Source organism: Oculina patagonica, chromosome 13, assembly GCF_052425735.1.
Source record: "Oculina patagonica isolate OP01 chromosome 13, crgOcupat, whole genome shotgun sequence".
NCBI classification, from domain to species: domain Eukaryota; kingdom Metazoa; phylum Cnidaria; class Anthozoa; order Scleractinia; family Oculinidae; genus Oculina; species Oculina patagonica.
The window spans coordinates 12,249,701-12,262,320 of NC_135770.1; the positions used below are offsets into that span (position 1 = coordinate 12,249,701).

General features: G+C 37.7%; 1 protein-coding gene across 1 annotated transcript; it reads right to left on the reverse strand.

The window, feature by feature from the left end:
• Positions 1-23: 23 nt before the first annotated feature.
• Positions 24-3,293, reverse strand: LOC144634884 (lymphotoxin-alpha-like). The gene is made up of 2 exons (XM_078493930.1): positions 1,856-3,293; positions 24-1,204 (listed from the first exon to the last, which is right to left on the reverse strand). The coding sequence occupies exons 1-2, from the start codon at positions 2,028-2,030 to the stop codon at positions 858-860; spliced, it is 522 nt and encodes a 173-aa protein (XP_078350056.1). The 5' UTR covers positions 2,031-3,293; the 3' UTR covers positions 24-857.
• Between the last annotated feature and the right edge of the window lie 9,327 nt (positions 3,294-12,620).

The window sequence follows — 12,620 nt, forward strand, 5'->3', positions numbered from 1 at the left end:
TCATCAACCTTTATTTATTGTGCATTAAGTTTTTGACACATTTTATGTAAATTATTAAAGACCCCCTTGGGAAACATCATCGCTTCTGTATGCACTGCGTGCCGTTGATTCTATGACGAGACATAATGCTCCACATGGTTATCCGTTGGGTCTCCTCTCTGTCTCAGATACAGGAAATCACTAAAATATTAGTCAATGAGGTCAGAGCTCCCCCAAGCAGTCGCCCCTCTTTTCCTCGCCATCACTTTAGATCCGACACAAAATATTCGCTAACAAGAAATTATGATGAATATTTATTCTTACCGAGGCAATATAAAAACCTACTTCTTTCATTTTTTTTCTGTTTTTTTTTTTTTTTAAGACGCTTTGCATTAAACTTATACTTCAACCAATCGAGTTTTAACTCAAGTTCATGTTTAAAGCCTTGCAACACTGGTGACTCCATGTGGTCACGCTTTAATTAAAAAGAGACTCGGGCTTTTAGTGTTATCCGGAATAATCACCGGGTATTATTCTAAATCAAGGGATTGATTAACTGGGCACGCCGTTTGTGTACTTAAAAGAAATAAAAAAAAGAAACATTTGAAACTCAAGATTAAAGCTAACGCTAGCTTTATCACTGCAGTTATGTCAAAGTACCTAAAATAGTCAAAATGAATAAAAATTGGCCAAAGCTTAAAACACAATGCTCAAAGCCATAAAAAAATGTAGACTCAGGTTTTTAATTCCAAGCATTGTTTGTAAACGATTGAGTAGCAGCTGAGTCACACGAGTAAGTGATAACATACTTTCTACGGACGTTTATGGAGCGCGCTAAATTAATTTATGCTTTGCAAAAGTTTCTTTCTGGAATGAGTTCAAATCAGATAGGCACCGAAATAACAGTGGTTAGGCTCCATCCATATTCTAACGTCAAACGCAAAGACCTTTACGTATATCTTCTCTCCTGCTGTCAAGAAGAATACTCCACCAGCAAAACCGGTATTCTCTTTAAAAGGTGGCATGTCCTTGTGAATCATCAAGAGAATGCGATTTCCGGCATACACAGCCACTCGATTACTGTTGTGGTATTTTCTACTGTTGAAGAACATCTGAAAATAGACATAGTAACGACCACCCACAGGCACTGTCAGTCTTCCATTGGTATACTCGAAGCCGTTTACCAGATGGCTTTTGGGATCGTTGCGGTTCCAGGCGGTGATAACTAAAATAAATGGTCAAGACAGAATTAAAATATTTAGTTCTTATACTAAAGTTAATGAGCAAGGTCCTCTCCTCGTTCCTTAACCCAGCCCTCAGCTAAGGTTAGGATGCGTGTGAACACTCTTTCAGGTGACACCACGTCCTAATTAATGACAAATTGGGCAAGTTTTTCTTTTCAAACGGTTTTGTGCACAAGTCTTACATTAGCCTGCGTTGGCAGACGAACTACACCCTGGTATAGTCTACCGAGTATTTTGTGACACGTCAGGCTGCAACGCAGGCTAGCCTTACATCAGCTTAGACTTGTTTTTTCTGTGTAGTAACCTGGGACATCCTAATCATCCGGTACAGTTCGCTTTTCATTTCCAAATCAAGCGAAACTTTCTAAATTGCCGTTTAATTTGTTGCTACTATCACCGATATCATCTTGTACTTCGAAACGAACGTTACTGAAAACTGGCTGTAACAGAGTATAGCAACAGAGCAGCATTATTCAAACTATATTTTTTGAGTATATTTGCAGACACGTACCATGCATTTACAGACTTGCTAATACTTATAACTTTCAAAGGACGAGTTACAGTAAGGATTCTGTTGAAGGTAAACTTTGGTAAAACAAATAGCAGAATAACAAATGTAATAAAAGACATACCCTGATCCTTAGTGTAGTACTCTGCCCAAGGTTCACCACCCTCCAGATGAGCTGAGGGAGCATATTTCGATGGTGAAGGATAAAACAGATAGAAGACTAAGATCAAGAAAAGGGTAAGATAGACATAATAACAACCACCCGCAGGAATTTGAAGTCTTCGATTGGCATACTCCATCAAATGGCTTTTGGAATCGCTGTGGTTGCACCGGCTAATTATTCAAAATTAATGGATAAGACAGCAAATTAGTCATGTACCGCCGTCTTACGTTAGCATGCACATTAGACGATGTGTTTTCCGGGTGTTCTCAACGTAATAAACGAGGACATCTCTTTATCTATTAACATCGCTTTAGTATTGTTTTTCATTCCCAATACAATAGGAACTTCATCAATTGCCGTTTGTTGCTACCATCGAACCGAACGTTATACTGGAAACTAGCGGTAACGGTGCTGCAATTGAGTGGTGGTATGCGGGCTGATTTTTTTCCACACTTTCATGCAGCCACATCCGATTACACAATTTCTAGTATTATAGGCTTCAAAAGACGAGTTACAATATGGATTCCGTTCAAGAAATGATGTTCTCAAATTATTTATTCAATTGTTCAAACTGAAACAAAGGAAAACATAACCGTGCAGGAGGTTTGGATAACCAGTCTTAATTTGCATAGTTTTAAACGATTTTATTTCTCCATTTACTCCGCAGTTTTTGTTTCTATTGAGAAAATATATCAAACACTCGAGACTGTTTCATCGGCTATCCAAACACTTCGAGTTTCTTGAAAAATACCTCGCTGCGCGTCGTATTTTCAACTCTCTTCTTGGTGTTTGGATATCCCGATGAAACACCGTCGTTCGTGTTTGGAGTATGACATCAAATTTCAGAATGGCACATGTACGAAAGTATAAAATTATTAATAATAATTAATAACACACAATAAAAGACATATGCTGATATTTAGCTGATATTTTGCCCAAGGTTCACCATCCTTAAGAGTCAGTCAGTCAGTCAGTCAGTCAGTCAGTCAGTCAGTCAGTCAGTCAGTCAGCCAGTCAGTCAGTCAGTCAGTCAGTCAGTCAGTCAGTCAGTCAGTCAGTCAGTCAGTCAGTCAGTCAGTCAGTCAGTCTGTCTGTCTGTCAGTCAGTCTTGTCAATTTAAGATCTCAGTGTAGTTGAAAATAGAGGGAAACCTCAGAATAAAAAAACTTACCAAGGTAAAACAAACACTAAGGAGGCAATAATAAGACAAAAAGGAACAAAGATAGTTAATATTAGAAAGGACGGATAGACGGATTGCTACCTACAAACGTAAAACATTTGGGGTATGCCATTTAAGATGCACCGTCAGTGACCCTTGAATGTCGTTTTGTAAACAAAACACTCCAATCATAGTATGCTTTTAAACAAAAGCATAAAATGTGCATTAACCTAGCCTACACAAAGGAGACTTCTCTTTAAACTGCAAAAGTTACAATAGTTATCTAAAAGATATCCGTTTTATGTTGGGAAGAGAAGCATACTTACTTGTATAGAACGGTACTCAAGCTTATATAAACATCAGCTTCCACTTCGATATCGATTGCGAAGAGTGGTCGACAAAATGCCAGAACTTCGCTGCGAATTCTCACTCACGTTTAAGCTTGAAGAATTACGTTTTCCAGAATACGAACAAAATACGAACAAAATATTTGCACACAATAACTGTAGTAATCAGTTAAGTAGTATAAACGTAAATGCGAACAGATTTCTCTTGTCGAATTGTTCTGACTTCGAACCCGGATTTCACTGATGGCTTCCAGTGATACGTGACGGAGAAAAGGTCACCGTCACTAGAATACAAGGCTCATATTAAAGTCACAAAACACACTGCCCGCGCTAAAACTGCAAGCAAGCGGACAAAGTAACGAAACACAGTATGAAATAAATATAGGTCTGCGATGCGTACATGTGCGGCTTGCGAGTTGTACGAGTTACTATTAAATGTGGAGAAACCCAAAAAAATCGTTGTTGTTATTAAGATCTATTTTGGTAATGGGAAAGAACTCCTATAATTAATTATTTAAATTTAGAGCTGTCGAAAGTCTTGAAATACACTGATGTTTTTCGATGGGTTGTCGGTTTACGGAAGTTGAGCGCATATGTCACGTACGTTGTCAACTAAAAGAAATGTACTGAGAAGAACGGGGTATCTTTAACCCTATCCAGACTGGGCTTTTTTGGATCTTTTCAGACTGGGGGGAAGGGGAAGTATGTCCAAAAATCTATCTTTTGGTAAAAGTCACGTGGAACGACGACGTCAATTCACGTGACAATTACATCATAATGTCAAAACAGCCGCCATCTTGGATCCGCCATCTTGAATTTCGAAATTTTTCCAAAACGTCAGAAAACCGCCCAAAATTACTGCAAAGTACTCAAAATCAATAAAACTGTGCTTAAAAACCATAAAAAGGTGAAAATAATTGCATTAAAGTTATTTTTCATTAATAAAAACACGAAAATTACAAATTTGGGGAAAAATGTCTGTCAAAATGCCGTTGCCATGGTGATGTCAAGTTCCTGACACAACAACCTATCCCATGAAATTATTCCCAGATAAATGTTAGATAAACTCGCAAAGTTTAGCAGCGTTTGGGTGAATCTGGAAAAAGTTATAAGCATTCAAAGTCAGCGTGAGCACGCCCCCGGTCTGGATAGGGTTAAAAGTGAAGATTAATATATAGATTTAGTATAATTTCCATAGGTGAATTCAATTCTGATTGGTCGAGAAGCTCGGACTATGGCGCCATATTCACCGCGCTAGGCGGTGAATATTGCATCTGAAGGTTTGGCTACTAAGCCATGCCACGTTTGCCATCCAGGCCAGTGAACATGGCGGCATTTGCTGAATGAAAATTTCTCTCATTTAAAAGAAATAACTCCAAATCCTGGATATTTGAAACATTGGGAATTTTGCAAAATTACTACCAGGGCTTTTGGACCGAAAATATTTTCAGGAGATGGTTTTCAAGGCATTATAATTGATCGTAAACATGGTGGTTTTGGAGATAGCACAAGGACGTGTACTCAGTCAGATCGACTCAGTCAAAACATTATTTAGTTCTTCTCTTCTCACTGAAGCTAGTCGTGAGGATTCACACAATTGCTCAGGAGTCACCAACGATTAAACAAAGGTACCAGATATCTATCTTCTTCGTAGTGTTTGTTTTTTCCGTTTTATTGCTAAAACTTGAGTGCAAATTATGATTTCAATCTATAAATTAAACTGGTTTACACGTATGCAAGCGAGCACTTGTGTTTGTTGTTGTCGTGTTTTCTATTGTTCTTTTGTAGTTTTTGATATTCACCTCTGAAAATTATTCGTCTCGGGGATTATTCATCAATAATCACTTCGCCTTCGGCGAATAATTGTTAATTAGGCAAGCCTAAAAGCGGAGCTCCCTAGTTAATTTTTTTGCACTTTATTGAACTCTGAATTCTGGCCATTGTACAACTTTAAGGCTAAGAATTTTTTATTCTTTTTATCTTTTTTAATAAATAATAATTAATATTGTTCCTTATTTCTTTTTTACTGTGTCCGGGGGGGGGGGGGACTCCCTAAAAATTACTATGGTGGTGTGCCGCTGAGTTGCCGAGACTCTGGACCTGTTCCAGAGACAAAAGGTTCAATTTGCGACCCTGTTCCAGTCAAACACTGCAAAGTTGGTACCCTGTTCCAGCAATATCCACAATGGAAATATATGAAGATAGAAATAAAAACACTAGCGTACATCACAAAGCGCTCACTTGACTTCGTCTGTGGCTTGGAGATAAAGCGATGAAAGGAGCGGAGTTTCATAGCTATACTTGATAGTGTTTAATCAGGATTTTGGGAAAACAATCAACCCTGTTCCAGAGTCAAAAGGGTGATTTGTATACCCTGTTTCAGAGTCAGAGAGGCAAAAAGCATACCCTGTTGAGCGGCACATATCCGTATAGCTCTTATATGGGAGTACCATCCCCCCTTCCGGGTACCGTGTACAGCAACACCAAATAAGAGAACAAACAAAATCAATCAAAATGTTAAAATTCCACCGACAGCATTAAGAAGTCTGGATGGGAAATTATGTTGCAAAACGGGCAATTATGTTACCTTCGTGCAGAAAAAAGGAGGGAGGAGAAGGGCTGCATGTCGGGGTAGATAGGCATATCACATGGTAAATTAGGCATTTTTAAAGAAAGGAAATTACTTAACATTTAGAGTATAAAGGAAATAACAAACATCTACATTTATAATAAGGTTGATTTAAATTTTTTTCATTCACTCATTTATTTATTTTCATTTTCACTATTTGCCTATATTTTAATTTTGAATGGAAATGGCAGAAGTTATAGCTAAGGGTTTAGAGCATATTTCCCAAACCAAGCTAACTCCAAGCAAACCGGAGTGAAAGCTAACCACAAGCAAACTAGAGTGAAAGCTAACTGCAAGAAAACCGGATGAATAAAGCTAACTGCGAGCCAACAGAGGTGAACCTAACTCCGGAAACAAAGAAGTGACATTCTGTCATTGCACCGAACAGGGTCACCACCCCATCCCCAACCCACCCCCCCCCCCCAAAAAAAAAGAAGATGATAGCACCTTATTTACTTTTACATGTCTTTTGACTCCCCATCCTCTAAAAGGGGTTTCACTTCACTTACAGAAAAAATAGCAAAAATTCTGGGAAGCTAGAATATTGTTTGTGAGTCTCAAACTCAGTTTTGTAATTTGATTACGCAGAAACAAAATAGAATCATGTTTGCTTGTGTATAAAACTATGCAAGAAAAAATATAACATCAATACTTTGACTACTCTTTTAAAAATTTGTTTGTATTACTGTCCACATTTTTTGGAGTCATGTTGCCCAAACTAAGCAAGTGAGTCACAATTTGGTTGCTACATGGTACCTTATGGACACTGCAAATTTTATCTGGCTTTAGAATATTTCACTTATTTTAAAAATATAGCTGTTCTTATAAATTGTACACAGCATACAGTACATAAGAATGAAATTGGTAATGCATATTGCTTGCAATAACAATTTTAAACTCAACTAATTACTTTAGAATTACAGTACCACCAGTTTCAGCATAACCAATCCAAATTCAAATAATTACATTGCTTTGTAACTCCACTACCTCCCCCAAGGTCAACCAAAGATCTAATCATATAATTAGAAAACTACATGTAAGTCCTGTGTAGTTGAGGGCTCAAAACATTTGGACACTTGCAGGTCATGTTAACTGGCCAAACAGATTTTAGCGTGGTCATATGTGGTTTCTTACCAGTCAAAACATTGAAAATAGCAATTTTAAACTACCACCATTTCTGCCATTACTGTTTTGTGAAAGTGACAGGTCAATCGAGAAGTCGTTTCCTGAAGTACACTGTAAATAGGTTAGCATTTAAAATAAAAATTTTGCTTATTTGCAGCTTTCTTGATTTTAATTTACAGGTAATTTAATAGTCTCTTAAAAATAGCGTCATGACGACACCCAAACATCGAGCTGGATTTAATCTTTCCTGTTTTCTATTTATGTCCTTGTCCTTGTCTGTTTTTGTGTCTGTGGCTCTGCAAACTCTGCAACTCATGTTAACCCTGAAAAAAAGTCAAATGCCACAGATTAAATTAAAATTGATTAATTGGCATCAATATCAATAATTTATAGGACAAAACACTTAACTCGAGCTTGTTTAACTGAAGCCAAACCACTGGATGCAAAAGGATCCATTAGATATTGAACAGAGATGTATCAGCACATACTATTTTTTTACTGATAACTGCAAACTCAACTAAATATTTTAATAAACTCAAAGCATCACTGCAAACCCTAACACCCCCTCTTAATTAAAAGATTTGGCCTTTAAACAACCCCCCCCTCCCTCCCCTAGCCCTTTTGACCATTGACCTTACATGGGATGGATCTGAATATTTGGGTTTTCCTTGGTGTAATAAGAACCTGTGAAATATTTCTTTGTTTTGGAGCTATTGTTTTCCTGCTCCATGTTGTTTTGAGGTTCTTTGATGCCTTGTTTCACTGGTTCATACGCTGAGGATGAGCTGGATATCTGCCATAACCACACATTGGAATTTTAAAAGGAGTTTGTGAGGGGAGGTGACATTCAAACCATTTAACCTTCCACAGTGAGGCTAGGGTATAGATATTTTCTGGTACAAGATCTAGGCATTTCAAGAAAACATACTTTTAGTGAAATATTAATTATTTAAATTGTCTACTAATACATATGTAGTAGTTTTGAATGTCATTGAGGAGAGACAAACTAACTCCCAAATTAGGATTTCAAGTTGGATTTTGAGTTGGATTTTGAGTTGGATTTTCGAGTTGAATTTTCCAGTTAGGATTTCGAGTTAGATTTTCGAGTTCGGATTGCGAGTTGGATTTTTTTTGACAAAGCAAAACCCATTACAATTATTGAAAGCTAACCGTAAACAGACTAACCGGAGTGCATAGTAGGCTAACCGAAGTAAATAGAAGGCTAACAGGAGTGTGTAGTAGGCTAACCGGAGTGCATAGTGGGCTAACCGGAGTGTATAGTAGGCTAACCGGAGTGCATAGTAGGCTAACCGGCGTGTATAGTAGGCTAACCGGAGTGTTAAGTACGGTAAGCAACTTGAAAATCCTACTCGAAATCCTAACTCAAAATCCAACTCGAAAATCCAACTCGAAAATCCAACTCGAAATCCTAACTCGAAATCTTCTCGAAATCCAACTCGAAAATATAAGAATATAACACTAGCTAAAAGAAGGATTGACATAATAATATATTAAAAACTACCACACCAGCTCTAATTAATAGCCCCGTTTATAAAAATAATTTATTAAAAATTCTGTCTTATTTAATGGATCTCATCAAATATAATTAGCCTCCTTCGTTTATACACTCAGTGTAGTGACCCTTCCTTCCTACAGTGGGATATTTAGCTTTTCTACTTGGGGATTTCTTGTTAACTTACCTGTATAGAAAAAACATTGCCACATATTATAAAAAGCTTTTCTCCTAACAGTAATACTTATAAGATTTTCAAAGATACACATTCAACACTGTCATAATGATAGTCACTGCCGGTATTAAAGTTTGCATACACAGCTGAATACAGTGTCTAAAATGGCATGAATTACAAGTAGAGCGAACAATTGTGTTTTATAAAATTACTCAAAATAATTAACTAAGATAATTTTATGTGGAAATAAACTGATTTTTTTTTGTTTCTGCTAAGGTGTGGTAAAAACGGGTCAATGATCAACGCAAGAAATTCGCAACGTAACGATCTCTTGGCGTATTCGTCCACGACTCCAAAATAGTTCGTTCAAACAAATTCCAACAGCGAGTAAATAAGAATAAATAGATGACTTAAATCAAAGATCTCTTCGAGATATCGACTTTTTTTGCATGAGGTTAGTATGAGTAGAAGGTTTATCCTGGGCATTGTTGTTCGAACATCAGGGGCGGATCCAGGATTTTTCAAAGGGGGGTGGCTGTTGACAAATATTTTTGTTTACTATCTTGTTTAAGCCCTTTTTTTATCTAGGGGGTTTAAGGCAGGATTTTTAAAGTGGGAGTCCAAATTATTTTGTGCCAAATTACTATGGGCCGCAGATTTCATGCCCCTAGGGGGGTCGGGGGGTATGCTCCCCCAGAAAATTTTGAAAAAGTTTAAGCCTCTTAAACGTGATTTCAGTGATTTCTGAGTAGCTTTAAACATCTATTAAGGTCGCGCAGGACCCTTGCAATCATTAGTATGTATTTATTTAAAGAGTATGCACGAACTGCCGGACGACTGAACCCGACAACAAACGAAATATTCATGACAATATTTGTTTTTAAACTCTTTTGTACAAGTAATTACTAGCAATTGTTCTACGTTTTGTGCCACGTGCGCTGGAACATAGGAAATTATCATAATTAGATTCACAGCTTTGAATATATCACCCGGTGTTGTAAACATTGATTCGGAAGGTCTTCGGAAGCCTCAAAACCTGCAATTTTGTGTCCAAGTTTTCTCCGACGATATAAAAATTCCAATAGTTGATTCGCGAGGAACGTAAACTTGATGTACTTTATTGTGCTATGACTAGAGCGAATTTTTAAATTTCCTTCTCAAAATGAAGATAGCACGTTTCAAAGTTTAGATTTCACATTTTTGCTCTCTTAAAAGCCCTTAACTTGTAGCAGTTTTTGAAATCGAAAATTTCGTTCTAGCCATAGCACAAAAGAGGTTATGATTTATCACTGGGCTATATAATCATTTAATTTGGTGCGCTGTACTAGCTGAAAACTTGGACACAAAATCGCATTATCTGCAGTTAAACTTTTAAGGGTTTATAACATCACAGACAACGGTCATCTCTCAGTATAAGGACAATCATGAGGTAATTCCATCATCCCCGAATATCCTTGTTAAATTTTAGAGGAATCGATGTTCAAAATGTAGTGAATTAAAGCTTTACAAGATAGCACTCCGTCAAGAAATTTGGCTAATGAATTTATTAATGAGCAGGGGTCCCGCGCGACCTTAAACCGCTGTTTTTCCTTGATAATTTGACAAAACTATATTTTTGGGAAAGAAACTCTAGTTCTTAAGAACAATGATTGAAATTTGAAGTTGAACTTACGAACTTACACGAAAGAACAGATATGCGTTGTTTTGTTCACCAACGAGCGTGGAAATTTTTAGCCCTAGTAAAGTGGCCTGGAGACGACTTGAAGAGTCAATGCTTTGCTTGTGAAATCGCTTCGTTCAATTTTGATTCATGCAAAGAAAACAGTAAGAAAACTGGCTAAAAGGGTACAAATGCTAAACATATTTACACTTTTTCACCTTACCCAGTGTCATTGTCCTTATTTTCTATTTTTTTTTTGTGTTCATTTTCATTTTTCTTGTGGATCAAGGGGGGTGGCTAGCCACCCAATCCACCCCCCTGGATCCGCCCCTGAACATATCATGGAAGAATTCAAACGTCTTTCAGTTCAAGTATTTTTTATTTTCGCGGAGTAAATGCTGTATTTGTCAGTCGCGACGACTGGGTGCTTTGCGACTCATATACTTTGGCTTGGTTAAAAAAGGTAAACTTTGACGTTTGCCTTTAACATGTTTAATCGAAATAGTCGTTTCCTTTCGAGTTAGAAAGATTTCTACTCGGCCTAATGCAGAAAAATAACGCCTGATCGCAGGTTAGGTTACGCACGACAGAGTTACCTTTTGTCTCGTCACGCAATCTTAACCCCACACTGAGAAGTAAATTTTCGTTTGGATATTACCAAAAGCCGCTTCTCCTCGCGTTATTCTTTACCTTACAGCTACACATGCCATTTCTAACGACTACTTCCAGCAAAACAGTTGCTGTTATTTTTCTAATTGCGATCGATGCATTTACTTCTGAACAGAAGAAACGTTTAACGTTTACTTACTACTTCCACCGGAAGTAATTTCACAACAGGCTACAAAAACACTTATAAATATCACTTAACACATTTAATGATGTTGCAATTAGCGAAGCGCACTAATGACGTCACAGAATTTGACCCCCGGTGTGAGTCAAAATTCAAACAAACAAACCGCTCTCTGTAAGAGCAATGTATGGTTGGCGGGCACTTTGGAGGCATGTTTAGCGATTGTTTCACAAAACCATGGCCAGATTGGCTCGGATTTCGAGAGAAAGCCTTACCTGTGCAACGTAGAAAGCTCAAACCGTGGTTTGAAACAAAAGGTTTGTCAAACAGAGCGATTATTCAATAAATGTGTAAAATGTTTTACTCTCAGTTATTGAATGGATTATAAAGGCCCGATTTGCTGCCGGGATTTGCTGAAAGAAAACATTTATTTTTATGAGAAATGCAAAACGTTTACACTGTTCTTAGTGGCACATTTTCCAACACAACAGAGCTAACCTCAGATTTATGCCACCACAAAATTACACAAAGAAACGCTCGTCCGATCGGTCCCCTTGCCTGACCCGAATATTTTAAGAGGTCAATTTCGTTACACAATTGTCGCGGCAAATACTATTTAATATACACTGATCGAGCTCGGCAGCTGTAGCTGCAGTCTGTAATAGTAATGGGATAAATAACAGCTTTATTAAAATCAAACCCGCCGTCAATTCCATTAGAAAGGCGTTTGAATAGCATAATATTTTCGCCCTCTATCTATCATGTGTCGAAACAGATCGGATGACCGGCGATCAGTGCCGTCAAATTCGGGAAGAATTCTGAATTTCTTGCAACCGACGATCTTTCCGGTGCCTAAATAAAGCAATCCTTCGCAATTATATAATTCGATAGTAATTCGCTATCCGCCGCTTAAATTTCTCGGCAGCCTGAATAATTTTGCACTGGGAATCAAGGTGTTATTGCCGGATCTTCGACTAATAAATTCAATTTTGGGCCATTTTTTGGATACCTTCAATCTGTTTTCACTTACTAAAGCAAAAATGTTTGGAATCTATCATTTTTCGAGCCTTTCGAGAATCTCGGCCTCACATTGTGTCGGTCCCCTCCATACAAAGCCTTTGCCCAAACTAAAATTGTTGTCCGACTCACGCAGAGGGGGGGGGGGGGGGGGGGGTATCATGTGGCGAAATCTATTTTTAGTAATAGTGCGCTTCGCCAGATGATGTTGCAATTCTAAATTGTGCAACTCAGCAGAAATAATCAATTGTCACGAAATGAGATCCCTTTGGTTAACTATTAGCAACGTTTTAGTGTGTGAAAGACTTGTA